Source organism: Laccaria bicolor, genomic scaffold, assembly GCF_000143565.1.
Source record: "Laccaria bicolor S238N-H82 LACBIscaffold_26 genomic scaffold, whole genome shotgun sequence".
NCBI classification, from domain to species: domain Eukaryota; kingdom Fungi; phylum Basidiomycota; class Agaricomycetes; order Agaricales; family Hydnangiaceae; genus Laccaria; species Laccaria bicolor.
In genome coordinates this window covers 214239-233288 of record NW_001889897.1, presented here as the reverse complement: position 1 = coordinate 233288, position 19050 = coordinate 214239, and the positions used below count along the sequence as shown (strand labels likewise).

General features: G+C 45.2%; 5 protein-coding genes across 5 annotated transcripts; 4 read left to right on the top strand and 1 right to left on the bottom strand.

The window, feature by feature from the left end:
- Positions 1-3045: 3045 nt before the first annotated feature.
- LACBIDRAFT_304048 (uncharacterized protein) lies at positions 3046-4063 on the top strand (the record flags this gene model as incomplete). The annotated part of the gene is made up of 3 exons (XM_001884590.1): positions 3046-3823; positions 3869-3993; positions 4052-4063. The coding sequence occupies 3 exons, from the start codon at positions 3046-3048 to the stop codon at positions 4061-4063; spliced, it is 915 nt and encodes a 304-aa protein (XP_001884625.1).
- Positions 4064-4448: 385 nt separating this feature from the next.
- LACBIDRAFT_304047 (uncharacterized protein) lies at positions 4449-5385 on the top strand (the record flags this gene model as incomplete). Its single annotated transcript, XM_001884589.1, has 4 exons — positions 4449-4637; positions 4696-4983; positions 5039-5182; positions 5248-5385. The coding sequence occupies 4 exons, from the start codon at positions 4449-4451 to the stop codon at positions 5383-5385; spliced, it is 759 nt and encodes a 252-aa protein (XP_001884624.1).
- An 860-nt stretch (positions 5386-6245) lies between these two features.
- On the top strand, positions 6246-8258 carry LACBIDRAFT_330294 (uncharacterized protein; the record flags this gene model as incomplete). The annotated part of the gene is made up of 9 exons (XM_001884588.1): positions 6246-6456; positions 6673-6686; positions 6719-6743; positions 7481-7671; positions 7756-7759; positions 7790-7823; positions 7847-7854; positions 7951-7998; positions 8107-8258. 9 exons carry the CDS (start codon positions 6246-6248, stop codon positions 8256-8258), a joined length of 687 nt encoding a protein of 228 aa, XP_001884623.1.
- Positions 8259-8462: 204 nt separating this feature from the next.
- Positions 8463-9570, bottom strand: LACBIDRAFT_330293 (uncharacterized protein; the record flags this gene model as incomplete). The annotated part of the gene is made up of 7 exons (XM_001884496.1): positions 8463-8497; positions 8586-8801; positions 8863-8890; positions 9167-9238; positions 9356-9362; positions 9403-9493; positions 9567-9570. 7 exons carry the CDS (start codon positions 9568-9570, stop codon positions 8463-8465), a joined length of 453 nt encoding a protein of 150 aa, XP_001884531.1.
- An 8133-nt stretch (positions 9571-17703) lies between these two features.
- LACBIDRAFT_304042 (uncharacterized protein) lies at positions 17704-18078 on the top strand (the record flags this gene model as incomplete). Its single annotated transcript, XM_001884587.1, has 2 exons — positions 17704-17976; positions 18034-18078. The coding sequence occupies 2 exons, from the start codon at positions 17704-17706 to the stop codon at positions 18076-18078; spliced, it is 318 nt and encodes a 105-aa protein (XP_001884622.1).
- Positions 18079-19050: the final 972 nt, after the last annotated feature.

The following is a 19050-nucleotide window of genomic DNA, read 5'->3' as shown; positions in this document are numbered from 1 at the left end:
CCCACCTCGCCCCATTTGATCAATCGCACCAAGGGCGGATCCACGAAGATTGTCGCCTGCTCCTAAATTGACGAATTATTGAGTTAATCACTCGTTCAGAGGGATAAATTTTAAAGCTACAACCATGCACGATTTCAATGGCACCTCTATTGAAGATATTCAGAATTGACAAATGCCGCTACGTAAAGTTAAGTGACCTACTTGATCTTATCTCCGACATGCAATCCTGAGCCTCCTGTTCGAGGGCTTGTGGGCGCCTGAGTGTCGCTAGGGTTGGTTGTGTTTGTACTCATTTTGTGGGATATTAACAACCCCGTCCTGCAGATCTTATAGGGTTTCAGAACGCCATCATCTCTGACGAACGTATGACATCAACAAAAATATATTGGAGAATTTCCAAAAACGGATCGTTGAACGCTAAATTTAGGAACGCCAACCTACCCCACCCCACGTGGATGCGGAGACGTGCTGTGGCCGTCCAAAATCAATTTCCGTTCATTCATAAAGAGGTCGTTTACTTGCTCAATTCTTGCGCCCAGCAGCTGTACTCGCGCCTTAGATTTTTTTCATTAACTGTCGTAAGTTTGTCAACGCCCACTTATCTCACATTTCGGACTCATAGAACACTTCCCTTGACATATTCTTGACAATCAGTTCTGCCGAGGGTATAATCTGTTTTATGTGTCTGACAGGTTCAAATATTTATTTTCCAAAAAGGTAACATGAATGAAGTCTCGCAAACTCATTTACAAGGCAACGTTTAGTGAAACGGACGCCACACTCATTCGTTCTCGAGTTTCGTCCCATAGTGAACGGCTCCTTGCAGGAATGGTACACATTTCATTTGTTGGAACGCTTCGGGCCATGAAAATTGAAAAAGCACGCTGCCGGACCTTTTCATTCTCCTGGTCATCTGTCGAAGGTGTTCCACGGTCAGATAATTCTTGGTTTGTGATGGAAAAAAAAAAAAGTTCGATTCACCAGGATCCTTCCCCGAATGCCCGAATGGACAGGGGAAAGGAACATGTTCCTGGAAGCATGAGCCAGATTGGAAAGCTCACCTTGCGTAACTTGATTTCGTTATCGCATATCTTCGGGGGCCTTTGGCGTATTCCAATCATAATTTCATTTCGGACTCTGCCATTCCTCTGCTGTAGCGAGGTATCGGTGTGCTTGGGAACGGCGTATTATATTCCAAACGAAGCACAAATGTCGCCTTGAATGAACGGGGAGAAGAGGCGTAGAACCTGACACTGGGAAACATTTGAGCGCTATCGGTCCTCGGAGACGTACATACTGCGGTTGCACCAAACGTTGGGCAGAAAGTTGACAAAAATGGGGACCTTTTATTTGCCGAGGGTCTGACAAAGAGACGGCGTGCGAGGACCGCGGAAGTTCTTGGAAGTTGCCATTGCATCGTACGTAAACGGAACATAGACCTGCCTTCCATCTTTATTGGAAAGTCAGATCGGGAAACTTGATTTCTACGATCAGTTCTTCAGCTAACCTGCTTTAACAAACGTCAGTGCTGTCAGCTTGTAAGCGAAAAGCTGAAGAAAGCGGCCGTGTGTGACACCAAGTGTGAGTGAGCATCGACCCGAATATCAATGAAAGAGTTCCTGGCCATGGAATCCATCCTCTGTCACAAGTCTGTCGCAGCGAGATGTGAATGTAGTTCCTGTATTTTTTTCTTATCAGTAGTGTGAAATGAGTGCGGATAAAATTATTATCGTCCGTCGTCCCTTGGTTTGTGTTGTTTGAACTCCGCGGCCCTTCTCGATAAGAAAATAGAGAGACTTGGCTTCTCACCAAAGCATATAGATTTCGGCGGCTCGGTGTCTGCTAGGACCTCGCTGACACCCGGAACGCTTGGCAGCTCTAAAAGTTGAGCTTTGCCCGTGCTTTTCCACCCCGCGCGGCGTGTACCCCACTTGAGTATGAGAACGAACGGTGACACTGTCAGTCGGATGTGCTTGATCAAGGGGATGACTTGGATCACGGTTACAGCAATGCGTGGCAATGCTTAGCGCTCACTCAGGGCTACTAAACCGCACAAAGTCGAAAGGGAAGACTGCTGTTGGGCAAGTAGTGGAATAAACCTCGTGAATGATGACTGCATCGTGTGACACGTACCTATTGCTCTGTTAACCTTTTCCGCCATGTCCTGGTGTGAAAAGAAGAGTTTGGTAAGTCAACATGGCGCAAATAATGGCACACAACAACGCCTTGATTTCGCACCACCATCTTCAAGTTGCTCACCAACGTGGAACGTTTTCCAGCTAACTGCATAATCGCAGACCACTTCGAAATTTCTTTCGAGCGTCCCTGTTTGGACCCCAAACAACCGTTTTAGGCCTATGCGCCACTCGGTCCACGGTGGCAGAAACACAGGGGGCTGCCACTTCAACTTGGCGCGCCGCCCCACGTCATAAAGGCGGGGTTCGTCAAGGGTTTCTCTAGCTGTTTTGTGTAAACAATGGCGGACAAAGGAAGTCTTGTCAACGGTCTACAATTCTGCAGGTACATAGCTGTCAGCTAATGCACGGAAAGCAACCGAGCTCACACTCGCAATCGAGAGAGAGGTTTGTCTTATCTACTGTCCTGCGTATGCTGCATAATTCACATTTTGGATCCGTCACCAGTCAGGTCGAAGATGCCAAGCCGACTTACTACTCCACGTGCCGAACCGGGTGTATCCACTCATGACGACGAAACCGACGCCTACCAAAGGCTCCACAGAAAAGTTCGCTGCCGCCGCAACGGTACATGTAAATAGTTGAACAAAAGAAAGACCCTTTTGTTTCCTTCAGGCGCGTTTTACATCGTTTTTCGAGGTGTCCTCCGATACAGCCGCAAGCTAGTCGACTCAAGAGTCTATAATCTGGCGTGGACAAATTGATTTGCCTTGGCCTAGGCGAACGTTTTTGGCCTAGGCCTTGCATGTCGGTGTCTCCTTGATGGTGGTTCTGTTATGAACCCTAAATACAACTGTCAGCGCTCCATTCCCCATTCCCTAGACTACGACTCTTCGACTCCTGCAAATCAATGGTATGTCAATTGATAATTTTCCTCGTAAGACAATCCCTAAGGCTCCCTAAGTCTATTTCCTCCCCTTCAAGGTCAAGGTCGAACATCTCCGACCCAAACCTCCTGGTTTCTTCGACATTTTATCTCGGCGCTCACAGACGCTCCGATTCTGATGTCGTCTTTCGGTCGATGGACTCTGTTCTGTTCTACATCAACTCAGACGAATTGGCGAGTGTCTCTAGCACCGCTTTTTTTGCGCAAATGAGAGTTCACAGTCACTTTAATGGAGTGATCGACATCCCAGACAATGCGGACGTTCTGAGCACCATCCTGTGCGTCTTGTACGACGTGCCGTGCGGGGGTCGTTCACCAGCGCTCAACGACCTGGAAAAGGCGATAGATCGGATGACGACGCACGGTGTTATCCCGAAGGCGCATATTCTGCCTTCAACGCATATCCACGCCCTCCTTCTGTCGCATGCGTCGGAGAACCCATTGGTGCTATATTCTCTCGCTGCACACCATGGCCTTGATGATCTTGCAACGAGCACGTCGGCACATCTTCTTTCCTGGTCGTTACGCGATATCACAGATGATAATTCCAAGCGCATGGGGCCGATATATCTGAGGCGTCTTATGAATCTCCAAATGCAACGAACGGAGCTCCTTAAACGTCTCCTCATGCAGCCTCCAGACGCCCACCAACCCATTAGGGTGTGTGGATACGCAGAGCAGAAGAAAGTCTCGGACGGGTGGATGATGGTAGCTGCGCCTCTGCTGTGGTCGGTTAGGCCCGGTACGTAAGTCATTTTTTTGAATGAGGTCTGGCTCAACGTCATAGAATTCCCAACGGACGCTATTCAAATGGCGTTTTCTGTGCTGGAGGATGGTTTAATTTGTGAAATGTGTCGCATTTGTTTGGATGTGAGGGTTAAGGATGTGCTCCTGCAGTGGTCATCTGCGAAGGTTAGCCTTATTAATTTGCGTCAGGAAGATATAGTCTCATTTTGTTACGATATGTTAGAAGACAATTTAGTTTTGTACCGGTCGCTAGTAGTAGCTTACCATTAGGTGACTTGTTGGACGAGATGCCTCTAAAGGCCTCTTGACTCTCCCATTCGAATCGTGAAGTCCGCACGAAATCAGATATAAAAATGCTCTGCTTTGTGGTTTTGTTTACTAGTTCTGCCAGAGCCTCAGGGTATGTGCAAACAAATTGACGATCATATTACATAGGAAGATGTGACTATATACGGGAAGGGGCGGGAAGGCAACGCCTTTGGCCAGCTCTAAAAGTGAGCGAAATGAGCAAGAAATGAGCGGAGGAATCTTCAAGTTGTTTGGTCGAGCCATCGATGGCAAACACCATCCTCGAATTTCTATTGATTTAATTTGACCTCACAGGCTCACAACGACCACCAATGTTAGCTCCATTCAACCTACCCAAAGGCATCCTCCTCCTGATAACAGACGAACTAGCCGCTCCAGCAGACTTTCTCCTCCACCGAAGCCTAATATCGCACGTCAAAGAAACAAATGGACCAACAAAAACGATCGTGTTGTCCGTTTCAGAGGACCTGACAAAGTGGAAAGCGGTTGCGTCCAAGCTTGTTCGTATCCATCCGATGTCTTTTGTATGACCTTGTTGAGTGATTGACTGTGCGACAGAACCTCAACATCTCGCACCAGATAACGAATGGATCGCTGGAATTCATAGATGTTATGAAGCACGTCCAACCGGATTTTCGTGCCCCGGCTCCTCGAGAGACGGCAGATCTACATTCACCACCGACACTACGTCCCCTCTTCGATCTCTTGCAAACCGCATTACACAAACCGGACCACGGGGACGCGAAGCTGGTTATCCTGGACGATATAGCGACTTTGGAGTGGATAGGGTTCTCGTTGCTTGATGTTAGTAGGTTTGCGCGTGCGTTACGGTGTGCATGTTTGAAGGTACGTCCTGTTATTTTCGCTTGATCCACTCAGGCTGAGAATGGACGATGCATAGGCCAAAGCTACTCTGATCATCCGCCATCACGTCGTTACGCCTGGGGATCCTGACGATTTGTTTCGACACCTGCTGCAAATGTGCACATATCATTTGGACGTAAGGCCTCTTGGTAGTGGACGGAGTGGGGCTGTCAGCGGAGAGGTTCGTGGGTGTTTCCTCTGATGTCGTGTTCCTGGTGGTAGTCGTACTGATGATTCAACTGGCAGGTTGCCTTGCATCTGGGACCTTCTACTCCAGTTGGTGGTGGTGTCAAGTTGATTCCTCGTAGTGCGGCGCTTCAATATAAGCTGGCGGATAATGGGCCTGTATTTTTTCAGCGGGGAACTGGGGGTGGGGTTTTGTAAGGCTGAGATGTTGAGGTTGATTTGACAATTTTTAACTTGTTAGGTTAATACTTTCAAATTTAAGTATTTCTTTGATGCAGAGCAGGTCCTGAGGCAGGAAGCCACCATTAACACGCGAGTCGGCAAAAAAAAGAGAAAATATACTACTCGGGTAAATGCTCACTCTCTGTCTGGGAGTCGAACCCAGCTTTCGCGCGATCAAACAATGTGCAGAGCATCAGTTCAAGTTATGACAGGCGCGTGTACTAACCGATATACTAACAAAGAACTTCAGAGAAGTAGATTAGGGTCACAAACGTGGTGCTTTCTACACACTAGCTAAGTTATAGGTTGATTCTTTCAAATTAAATTATTTATCCGAGGTACTTGGAGCAGGTCTGGAGGCGGGTAGCGATGATGTTTTGGGAACACGCGAGTTGGCAAAAACAGTATCACCCAGAAAGGCATCGAATTCTCTGTCTGGGAGTCAAACCCGGCTTTCGTATGATCATTTCGAAAAGCATATATGTGATGACAGGCGCAAGACAGGCGCGTGTACTAACCGATATAATAACAGAGAACATTAAAATAAGGAGATTGGGATCACCAATGTGGTGCTTTCGACGCACTCACTAGGTTGATTCTTTCAAATTTAATTATTTATCTGCGGTAGAGTAGCCGGAGGCAGGTTAGCCATCAATGCATCATGCATCATATTTTGGGTACACGCGAGTTGGCAAAAACAAAGACCGTCAAAATTAAGCCATCATCAACACGCCGCGAGTCTTCCTTTAATTTTAAATTTTGACTGACTCTCTGTGTGGGAGTCGAACCCAGCTTTCGCGCGTAACGGCTTCCAACCGCCATGACAGGCGCGTATAATGACCGATATATTAACGCAGATCGTTGAAAGAGGCTCTTGTAAAGCGACTATGATCATCCGCTATCACGTCGTTACGCCTGGGGATCCTGACGACTTGTTTTGGCACCTGCTGCAAATGTGTACATATCATATGGATAATGGACGTGGCCTCTTGCTAGAGGACGGCGTGGGGCTGTCAGCGGAGCCGTTTTCTGTTTCTGTGTGGTACAGTAAGTAGTCGTTCTGATGGTTCAACTGGCAGGTTGCATTGCATCTGGGACCTTCTACTCCAGTTGGTGGTGGTAGTGTCAAGTTAATTTCTCATAGTGCGGCGCTTCAGTATAAGCTGGCGGATAATGGGCCTGTGTTCTTTCAGCGAAGAACTGGGGGTGGGGTTTTGTAGGGCTGAGATGTTGAGTCTGATTTGACAAATTTTAACCTGTTAGATAAATTCTTCCAAGTATGTATAAGTATTTCTTTGATGGAGAGCAGGTCTCGAGGCAGGAATCATTAGCATGTGAGTTGGCAAAGAAAAAAAGACACCAAATGTTGCAAATAATCTCTCTGTCTGGGAGTCGAACCCAGCTTTCGCGCGCTCAACCGGAGTAAGATGCCAGATGACAGGCGCGTGTACTAACCGATATACTAACAAAGAACTATAAATAAGCAGATTAGGATCACTGATGGGGCGCGTTTAACATCCGATTATGTTTGGGGGACTCATGAATCATGATATATATAAAATTGGGAGGCAACATCTCTCTGTCTGGCCAGCTTTCGCCCTACGACGACGTCATCACAGAGGCGTATCCTAATCTATATACCAATAGAGATGGTTGAAAGAGGGTCTTGATTTGAAGGGCCACACGTAGGCGCTTTCGGGTGCTGAATTGGATCTAGCATATATTGGGCCTGTGTTCTTTTTCAGCGGGGAACTGGGGGTGGGAATTTGTAGGGCTGAGATGTTGAAGTTGATTTTACAAATTTTACTCCGTAATGGTCTTATTTGAGGTTAGACAAAACAGGTCCTGAGTCAACTGGCAAAAACAAGAGAAGCCGTTACTATACATAACTCTCTGTCTGGGAGTCGAACTTGAGTCGAACCCAGCTTTCGCGCGATCATACGATATGTGATGTGAATGGATGACAGGCGCGTGTACTAACCGATATACTAACAAAGACTCGGAGATATACTAACAAAGAATTTCACAAACGTAGATTAGGGTCACTAACGTCGTGCTTGGTATCTCACAGATGGGACGACGATCCTCGGGTTTTTGGTGAGGTCAATTATGGGATGGGGGTTTAGAGGTGCTAGGCCTGCGGCGGAACTTTTGAAAAAAAGTATCAGGGCATTTGTCGAACTTCTTGTTTCCAAAACTTCAAAAAAAGAAACTTGCGGATACTTTGGATATGTCTCATACTCCCAGCTCACTGCTGCTAATGTACGTCCGCAGGGTACTCTGTACAAAAAAAGAAACCCCAAAATTTGATCAGCAACACACCTACCCTGTTGAGAGTATATATAGCGCGGTAAGTTCGAAGAATAAATGATTATTATAGAGGGCAATTTCGTTGCCCTTATATACTACAGAATGTAAATACTAGAATATACTACAGGATACTAGGTGTGTGAGAAATCACCTCGGTGATGTCCTCGGGCTTAGTAATTAAGTATTCTCGATCTATCTACGAAGTCCGTGAAATAGCTGACCGCACACTAGGGTATTATTCCAACATACCCAAGCACGTGTTGAAATGCTCAGGTCGTCGTGAGCACTCGGGTTGAAAAGGGACCCTCGCAAACGCGCGAGGTCTTCGTATTGTAATTAGCTACCTAAATACGTAGTCTAGTTTGAAATAAATATCATCACATGCAGCACAAAATGATCAATGTGATGATGGAGGAATAACTACGGAGCAATGCATCATTGTTTCCTCGAACGTGATGCGCTTGGAATTCCAACAGCGCCCGCGTTGGGGAATCAAGATGCAGGTCGAACATTATTTAAAAATGAACCCCAATGCATAATGAAAGAAAAAATCAATCTTCACAAGGTATCCCTGAATGTGAAGTCTCTGTCTAGGAGTCGAACCCAGCTAATGCTCGTAACGGCGACCAAATGACCGATATATTAACAGAGATCGTTGAAAGAGGGTCTTATAATTAATATAAAGTGTCAGCCATATATGCGATTAGAAACTAAGCCCGAATGCACAAGTTGGTAAAAAAAAATCAATTCTCAAAAGGTACACAGCAAGTCCCTAGCCCTGGGTTTGCCATGACAGGTGCGTATAATGACCGATATATTAACAAAGATGGTTGGAAGAGCGTCTTAATTTAAAGTGTCATACATACATAAGCGCTTTCGGGTGCGAGGCTGATCAAACTCCGTAACTGACGAGATGTTGGTCGGATACAACTTGTAAGGAGAGCCAACAATATCTTCGGCTACCACTGATCGGAGCTCAAATCCAAACAAATTTCTCCCTCCTCCCATCGCCACACGCGAGTCGGTAAAGAGAAAAAATCCATATGCGTAGGCTAACTCTCTGTCTGGGAGTCGAACCCAGCCTTCGCGCGATCATTTCCAAGCTTAAGATGTTGAATGTCATGACAGGCGTGTGTAACTTACTAACTGGTATAAGATCACGAATGTGGTGCTTTCAAATTAAATTGTTCAAATAAATATTTTATCTGAGGTGCTTAGAGCAGGTCCGGAGGCAGGTAGCGATGATGTTTTGGGAACACACGAGTTGGCAAAAACAGTACCACCAAGAAATGCATCAAATTCTTTGTCTGGGGGTCAAACCCAGCTTTCGTACGATCATTTCAAAAAGCATATGTGATGACAGGCATATGTACTAACCAATATAATAACAGAGAACATTAAAATAAGTAAATTAGGATCATCAATATGGTCCTTTCGACGCACTCACTAGGTTGATTCTTTTAAATTTAATTATTTGTCTGAGGTAGAGCAGGTCCGGAGGCAGGTTGGCCATCATGTTCTGGGTACATGCGAGTTGGAAAAAAGAATGAAATAAGATAATCAAACTCTCTGTCTGGGAGTCGAACCCAGCTTTCGCGCGAGCAATCATACGGTCATGACAGGCGCGTGTACTAACCGATATACTAACAAAGAACTTCGTAGAAATAGATTAGGGTTACTAACATCGTGCTTGGTATCTCACAGATGGGACGACGATCCTCGGGTTCTCGGTGAGGTCGATTATGGGATGGGGATTTAGAGGTGCTAGCTAGGCCTAAGGCGGAACTTTTTTTGGAAAAAAGAATCAGGGCATTGTGGAACTTCCTGTTCAAAAAGAAAAAACTTACGCATACTTTGGATATGTCACATACTCCTGCATTTTTTATGAAATCCAGTCCCAGATAGTGTACTGCTGCTAATGTACGTCCGCAGAGTACTCTTTAGAGAAAAAAAACCCACAATCTGATTAGCAACACACCTACCCAAGCGGGCGCGCTGGGGCCCCAAGATGCAGGTCGAACGCTGAACGTTATTTGAAACTAAGCCCAAATGCACAAGTTGGTAAAAAAAAAGATTCTCAAAGGGACACCGCTCCTCTCTGTCTGGGAGTCGAACCCAGCTTTCGCGCGTAAGTCCATAGCAGTGGGTTTGCGATGACAGGCACGTATAATGACCGATATATTAACAAAGATGGTTGGAAGAGCGTCTTTATTTAAAGTGTCATACCCATATAAGCGCTTTCGGGTGCGAGACTAATCGAACTCCGTAACTGACGAGATGTTGGTAGATACAACTTGTAAGGAGTGCCCAAGGAGTGCCAGTACCGCAAAATTATCTTCGGCTATCACCGATCGGAGTTTAAATCGAAACAAATCTCTCCCATCCACAAGACACCACTTTGCACCCTCCTCAAGAAAAACAAGATTAAAATGGTACGTGAGACCCTCGCGCGGAGGAGTTCGACCAGCAGTAGTTCTCCATCGCATGTTTTGTGTTGGATGACTGAGAACTTGGGATGGATGGTGAGTTTTTGGAGTGGATGACGTCTGTGTGCCCTAACAAACATCTCTTATAGAACTGCACCGAAAGTAATTGAGACTCGTTCTCGGCTGAGCCATTGTGCTATGAAGCCTACTTTTGCTGGGTCGTGCGTACTCCTACGAGTATGCACGACATTAGAGCTCCGAAGCGCGATCGTCTTGAATAAAGGGATAATTGCTCACTTCGTCTCAATGACCAGCCCAAAGCCAAATCCGGAACTGGCAAAAAACCCGCCGCGGCCCCCTTTGGTGCGAGCAAGACCACCAAGGCGAAGAAGAACCCTTTGTTCGAGGCGAATGCCAAGAACTTTGGTATCGGTACGTTATCGTGTAGTCGTCTCTCTTGTTGCTCTAAAACTCACCTTCGGCCCAGGCCAGGACATCCGACCCCAAACCGACCTCACCCGTTTCGTCAAATGGCCCGAATACGTCCGCCTCCAAAGGCAAAAGGTCATCCTGCACCAACGTCTCAAAGTCCCACCCGCCATTGCCCAGTTCTCGCACACACTGGACAAGAACACCGCTACGCAGTTGTTCAAGCTGTTGAACAAGTATCGCCCCGAGTCGAAGCAGGAGAAGAAGGCCCGTTTGACTGCTGCTGCTGCCTCTGCTGCCGAGGAGAAGGAGAAGGATGCCAAGGTTCCGTTCATCCCTTTCATTCGTTACTAAACCTCTGACATTATTATGAACAGGACTCCAAGAAACCCCTCTTCGTCAAATACGGCCTCAACCACATCGTCGCCCTTATCGAAGCCAAGAAAGCCGCCCTCGTCGTCATCGCACACGACGTCGACCCCATCGAGCTCGTCGTCTTCCTCCCCGCCCTGTGCCGCAAGATGGGCGTCCCCTATGTCATCGTGAAGGGTAAAGCCCGTCTCGGAACCGTCGTGCACAAGAAGACGGCTGCCGTTGTCGCTCTTCAGGAAGTGAAGAGCGAGGATCAGAGGGAGCTCGCTACGCTTGTTAGCGCTGCCAAGGCTAACTTGTGAGTTTTTTGTTGTTGTCTTTTTTTATGTGAGGGTGTTGATGGGGTTTGGTGGATAGCTCTGACAAGTATGAGGAGCAGCGCCGTGTGTGGGGTGGTGGACTTCGTGGCAATAAGTCTACCCAGATGCTTAGGAAGCGCGCTAAGGCTGCTGGGCAGAGTACGACTGCTGCTTCGCTTGGGAAGCTCTGAGCATTCCGTGGGGGCGTTTGGAGCGGGGTCCCTCAGCGGTTTCGTCGGCATGCTCTCCGACGCTTGGAGTGGTTATGTTTATCCAAAAGATGCACCGATGTATCCTATGTTCGTATGTGTTATGTTATGTGTTGCGTTATGGAGTGTCTTGTCGTTGAAGTTCAGAATCTTTTGACGGTTTCACTAAAACCTGGTCACGCTCTGTGCTTCATCAATATCGATATCTTGGCTGTCTCGTACGACGAAGCTGCCTAGTGTAATGAGGCGAAACTGAAAGCGTGTAGCCACGTTCACAGCACTGTGACCATATCTTGGCGCCTACTGCTTACACTCACGTATCCGGGCGCCTACTGCTTACATCCAACTTCCACCTACTTACACGTTGCTTCCCACCACCATGCAAGGCCCCTCAGAAGGGACAGTCCAGCGAAAGCCCAACTGGCGTTCCAAGCTGAAGAACGAAATCAACAACATCAAAGCAAAGTTCACTCCACCACAGCCTTCCAGAACCGCAGCGCCCAATCTTTCGGCTGAAGGGGAGTCGTCGAAAACGGGAGGTGATGCGGGCGTTGGTAAGCATCTTCGTCTCGATTGCCTGCAAGGACTGATAGCGAAACCTATATCCAGCGAGGTCGCCAGAGATCACAATCTCGCCTACCGATAATGGTGGAGATTCGTCGGAGGGAAGGGGCGTAGCTGCGATCAGTGAGTGTTTCCAGCACAAAAGCCTCCAACGATCCATGAACAGGCACAGGTACAGCGGATGCACAGTCTAAACCAGATAAAGACAAGAAGACTGGGGTGCGATTATCCGTTTTGAATTTGAGATATCGACTCACAGCCCATCGCACCACGCAGACGAATCCTACGCCCAAGTGGGAAGCTTGGAACATTGACGGCGACGCTATCGCTCAGCTCCGTGAATGGGGTGCTGCTCACGCAGACTCCAACTGGTTAAAACTTGCGGAAACGATCGATCGGTCGTTGAAATCAAAGACTCTCGATGCGCTCAAGGGTTCATACCCGACAGCCCTATGCCCGCGAGAACTCTCGTTAAAGCATTGCTCAATCTGGTTGAGCTTGGTATCGTGCGCCATTTTGTCAGGCTCATTCCGTCCCACTGACACATTCAACTAGAATATCCCGCTTATTCAAAAGAAAGTATATGAATTTGCGCAGGAAGCGATTGAGTACATCAGCACACTTGTTGGGGTTGTTGGTGAGGACCTGTCGGTACTAAAGGGGGATCTCAACAAGATTTGGTGGGTTTCATTGAATCTTCCCTGATTTTGATAATGCTTACGCATAGTTAGCGTGGCGGTGAATGATGTTTGCCGATGGGCAAAGGAGCGTGTTGTACATTTATCTTTCTATTTGCCAGCCATTGATTTTGAACTTGGGCAGTTGGTAAAGTCACTGTCCGCGGATGATTTGGAGGACTGGAAGTCAAAATTGACGAAAGCGAAAGAAACATTCTTGGTACGACGACACCTGCCAGTGGATGACAGTGATTTCAGTTGGTTCCTTCCAGGCAGCAGCCGTCACGAGAGTTTGGGTAAATCAGGAGATTGAACGTCGTAACGTACCTTAGCTTCTAGTTATTTGTTGCAGATCAAGAATGCCACTTATTGATGCCATTTAGACGTTCATCAAAGAGAAGCTCGCCAGCCATATTGCTGCAAACTACGAACATACAAATCAGGGCAAGAGTCTTTGCGCCCAAGACACTCGTGTTAAAGTCCTTGCAGATATAGAGAAATGGCTATTCCAGCAGCCTTCCAATGCTGAGCTTATCTTCTGGGTCACGGGTATCCCAGGCAGTGGCAAATCCACGCTTTCTGCCACCATTGTTGAGAATCTCCGGAAGATCCACACTCCCGTCTCTGCTCAGTTCTTCATCTCTCGAAACATTCCCGATACAATCGATCCAAATAAAATAATCCACTCTCGCGCAGCAGCTTGCCATATCTCCGCCAGCGGCTCGCGTGCTTGAGATGGCCCTGAAGAACGGGTATCCTGCGACGCCGGACGAGCAAGTCACCTCTCTTCTGTTAGACCCGATCCGAGAACTCTCTAAGTCACGCGATGTAGTCGTCATTCTCATTGATGCCCTAGACGAGTTGAAAGATGCGGCTAGGAGCGTCGTTGAGATCCTGTCCTACATTGCTCCAATCGACTGTGACCTTCCAAACAACATTAGGTTCATCATTACCTCGCATCCAGAACATTGGGTAGATATTCACCAGGCCATTTCTTGGGACCACCTTCATGCCTATCATGGTGGTTTATTTTCAGACCACATTTGGGAAGAGGTCAAAAGCATAGCTGAGGACCTTGGAAGGTCTTGAAGTTGATTGATACCCAGTATGTTCTCCTTGCCCTCAATGAATGTGATTCTGATTGTTTGACATTGACAGGGTTAACTTGATTCCTCCATGGAGTGATTTAAATCATTTGAGTTCAATTATCAAGACAGGGGAATTTGCAGATGGAAGTAAATATGAAGATATGTCAAAGGTAAGTAGGTCTTTACTAAGGATGGATGTCCTTGTGGATACCAGCTTCTCAAGCTCATGCAAAGTTATCTTGAACTTGACATGTATACATCACTCACGGTTCATATGGAGAGCACCATTCAAAATGGTAGGCAAGAACTTTTGGTTTTTGAAGAAGTTCAGGTATGTATGGGATCTATAAGCATTCTCATTCTAAGATAAATTTTCTTTAGAAATATATGGAATTCAATCCTGATAAATCTTGGTTGTTTCCAAAAGCACATACACACAAGCATATGTTTGATGATATTCAATGAAAAGGGGTAACACAAAATTACAATACCAAGCCAAATGAAAAATGCCATGGTGCCTTCAAGAACACCTACAAATTTCGCACCAACTTCAAAAATGTTGCATCTCAGGTATTTAATTTATACTGGATATGAACTATATCAAGAAATGAATAACTCTTTATAGATCCTCAAATTTGATCATGCTGACTTGGTTGCAACTGTGATATGGGAGGACATTGACTATCTTGATCTATCTCATGAAAATTCATCAAGCTCATCTTCTGATGATGTGGCAACATGCAAAGTCATTGGATCAGACCATGTCTCCCTTGGTTCCCCATGCACACAAATTTAATTTTCAGATCTTGAGCACCAGCATAGTGCAGATATTGTGTTCAAGGATTTTCACAAGCTTGGACTTTTTTTCACAAAATATTTCCAAAGGACTGTGAGATTTGGAATTAATGATGAGGTAAGACATAGTTTGAATCTGGTTCTGAACTTTTACAACACCCTCTCAACAGATATTGCCTTTTCAATTACTCCAGATTAGCTTTGAATCAACAGTTGATTGGCTTGTTGGAACCAATCTTCTTTGAGTCAACCCAAAGTTTCATGGCAAACCACGATATGACTGTGTCATAGTCAAGGTTGATGAGAGCAGTTATATTTTTGCTTGCTTACTTCTCATCTTTGGGCTCACAGTTTTTGAGAAGGAGTACCACATTGCACTAATTCTACCTCTGGATCTTCCAACTGGCCTGCAAAATCATCAAAGAGATACTGACCTTTGTTTTACCAGTCTTTGGTCTTGCCATCACTCACTTTCAGTATTCATCTCAGTGGAGTCCATTCTTCAAGGGTCCCTTCTAGCAATGGATTATGGATCAGAGTACCCAGATGAGTATGTGGTGTTTGACACAATTGATCAAGACCTATGGTTGTGGATGAAATCATTGTCACTTAGTCACAGGGTTGATTTGGGGAATTGATTCCAGGAAGTTCTGGTACATACAATATATTGTACAAATGTTTTTAAAGAGGCCCATTCCTTGGAAACTATGCTACAGTGTTGATAGAAGTTATACTTAGTAGCTGTGCTGCATAGTGATCAGCACAGGTAACCCCAGAGTGTCTTCATGATGACCTATTGTGATATAGGATTGGAAGGGAATGCCCAGAGGCCATAGTCAAACAATGGTATATAGCTAGATTTGGATATCTTATATAATATATTGATCTTTTGTCTTGAACCACCATCTTGTCAGCAGTCTTGCCATCCTCTTGCACTACATGTAGTGCTTTGTATATCTGTACTTCCTACAGTATGCATAATCATGTTGGGCCAGCTGAGTATCTTGTAACTGCTCATTGCTCACTCATGGGTGTTGATCCCAGATCCACCCATTCTTGCCTCCTCCTTCCCTCTTGGCTTCAGCTATGCAAGAAGTTCAGAGTGAATGCTTGACACCTATGCCCTCACCCCACAGAAACCTGTACCCTCTATGAGGGTCAGAATATTTTATAGGTGTATGGGTTCTGAAGCTCAGAAACCCATAGTATAGCAGGGTATGCACTCATATCCACAATCCTTCATAATCTTTTGGGGAGACCATGTGGGAATGCATACAGAGTTATCCTTCTACATTAACTCACACCATTCACTTAAATTTTGGCTGTGCTAGGTAGGTTTGACCTTTAGCTTTCCACCAAAACTGTTTTTGTAGTGAGACATGCAATTTTGAATGTGTATGGGTCAAATATCTTGTATGCAGAAAGAAGAATTCAAAGTTTCCTTTTGTAGAAATTTCTTTCTGATATCTTCCAAAAGAGAAGATTCTTCCATGCTCGACGCTCAGTGTGCCACATGGATTTCAGATTGCTATTATGTATCCTTTTCCATTGAGTTCATGTGTTTCAAATACAAATTTAAACTTTAATAGTGCCCACAGAGCCAGGATTCAACTCTGATTCCCAATTTAAATTTAAATTGCCAGTTGGTTTATATCCCTTGGTCATTAAGGCAGGCTTGGTAATTAAGCAATGATGTAAGCACAGTGTATTATGTGATAATTGAGTATGTTTCTCTCCCGATGCTCTGAGTTCTTTTGTATTTCCATTTTTTCACTTTGCATGAGCTGATTCAGAGATGGCTAAAGGCTGCAGTAATTTATACATTGGCCAGCCACCACCACCTGAATCCCTAGGATGGTCAAGAATATAAAGCAGCAGCCCAGATCATGGCAAACCCACATCCTTGCTTCATAACTTTTCTCCATTTTGTGGCTTCTTGTTGACCTCAATGTCTTCACAGCTTGGCTCTGTCTCTAGGTCTGGATCTGAAAGTTCTCTAGGCTTTGGTGGTGTCTCCAATGTCGACTTTGTCCAGGAAAGTATACTGGGCCTGGATGCGAAGTCACTTCTCAAGGTTAGGATTGTGTCTGATTAATACTATACTTTATGGCTCATTTTTTCTTTTTCCATCAAGGCTCTGCAGGATGCACATGCAGTGCTCAATTCTGTCAAAGCAGAAAATTTAGAACTTTGCCAGGAACTTGCTTCTTTGTACTGCAAACCCCCCCAAGGACAAGGGAAAGTTTCAACCTCATCTAATCCTTCCAGTGATCTCTCTGTGCATGATGAGGAAATTACTAAATTAGGGAAAGTTTTTGCACACTTGTTTTCTTTGTGGATCCTCGTCCTCCCTTTAAGTGGAATAACTAGGATTGGTATCTGGATTCCAATTCAATTGCTTCTGGACAAACCATGGAGCTATATGCTTGCATTCCTCTGAAATTCCATGAGTACATGGAGAAGCATGAACAGTTCCAAGAGCTTGTATGCACTGCATTCACTGATGTTAACTAGTGTTTGAAAGTCCGGTTAGGTTAGGTTAGGTTATTGGGTGCCCAGGGGCTCTAACCGAGACTGAGACCGGTTAGGGTTCGTTCCCAGACCCAAAATAACCTAACTGGACCAAAGATAACTGACTAAAACCAATTAGTTGCAGTTACTAACCAGTTAGGACCGAAAAAATAGAAAATCAATTTAAATGGCATATATTTCTCATATTCCTTTCAGTAAACATTATTGCCATGCATCGTAGCTTTAGAATGAGCTCAAGAACGCTAAATTCGGTGAAGAATTGACAATTTTATGATAATACTCTTGAAAATCTACTATTTTGGACGATATTTTCAATAACTCAGTCAAATTTTAAGCGTTTTTCACGTTCCTAGGTGCGTTTTGAAGGGGTATATCAGGGCCAGTTATAACCGGTTATAACCGGTTTTTTAACGGTTAGTTGACTGCAAAATAACCGGTTATTTCATTTCCAGAATTGAATAACCACTAACCATGGTCCAGTCTTTTTGCGGTTAGGTCCAGTCTGGTCTCGGTTATTTTCCAGTTAACTAACCTAACTTCCAAACACTAATGTTAACCATTCAATGGCTAACACACCACCCTGTTCTCACTTCATGGCAAGCATGTCATCTGGTCACTCCAACATGCTTCTGCATGCACAAAACAATGCAGCTTTGATATTCAACATGACATCGACACTATTTGAGAGCAATCCAAAAGGCAATGAAAACAGAATGGCAAACAACCCTGAATTGGTACGCCTTCTTGGTTTCAAACCCAATGTTAGATCAGTGAAAGAACACTATCCATCAAGTCCTCCCATACTCTTCACAAACAAGAACATCAATGCCATCGATGGTTTCTTAAAAAATAGGATTCTAATCTCTGTATGTTTCTTGCTATTTTTCTGAGCCAAACCATTTTATTAATTATTCACTACACAGATGGCCTGTCTCCTGGCGAACGGTTCGAGAGCTTTAAACTGCTAGATTCATAAGCTTGTATTTAATAGGAACAGCCCCCTGCATGGTCATGTGCAGGGTGCTACCTTTGGCTTTATTTGTGTGGTTGCTATTATTGTACATCAATTCTTTTGATATCCGATCTACAGAACCTCACTCCCAGTCATGATAGGTTTGCTTTCTTCTTGGAGGTGATCCTAAGATGAATAAGGATGGTATTGGGAAATTAACTTGTGTCAATTACTTCAGTGAGGCTGAGGCATACAAAAAATGGCTAATTGAGAACCAAGACTCACTGTTTGTCCAGAAGTTGCTGGATTACTGGAATACAGAAGTCTTCCCTTCCTTTCTCCTTGCTCCAGACTCTCAAGATGAGGAAGAGGATCTGGTAAATGATGGGCTGGTGGCGGAAGAGGAAGACACAAATCTCAATGCAATATTTCATGCAATTCACCTTGATGATGGGTCCTCACATATGGGGATGTTGTCAGATGAATTACCACCAGCCATGCTCCCCAACCAACCAATTTCTGCCACAACACCCACAGAACCTGCTCCAAGCAAGTTGGCATCAATGCCCAGTACTTTACAGTGCCCCACCTATTCCTGCAGGAATCCTGCAGGAATGGGATCATTCCAGTGGAATTCCAGGGGAATCCTGCAGGAATAGAGTCATTCCAGTGGAATCCACAGCATTCCACTGGAATTCCACTGGAATAGGACTGGAATCAAGCAGAGTAAGTTTTTTTCAACTCCAAGCTTATCCTGATGACTTGGCACTCATATTTCCTTATAAAATTCACATGTAGAAGTCATAGATTGAGTTGTAATTTATTTGAAATGTATTACTACACACACTACACAGTTTATCTTAAAGGGAGGGAGTAGAGGAGGGACAAGGTGGGGATGTATTTGAAATGTATTACTACACACATTACACAGTTTATCTTAAAGGGAGGGGGTAGGGGAGGGACAAGGTGGGGGTGTATTTCTATTATT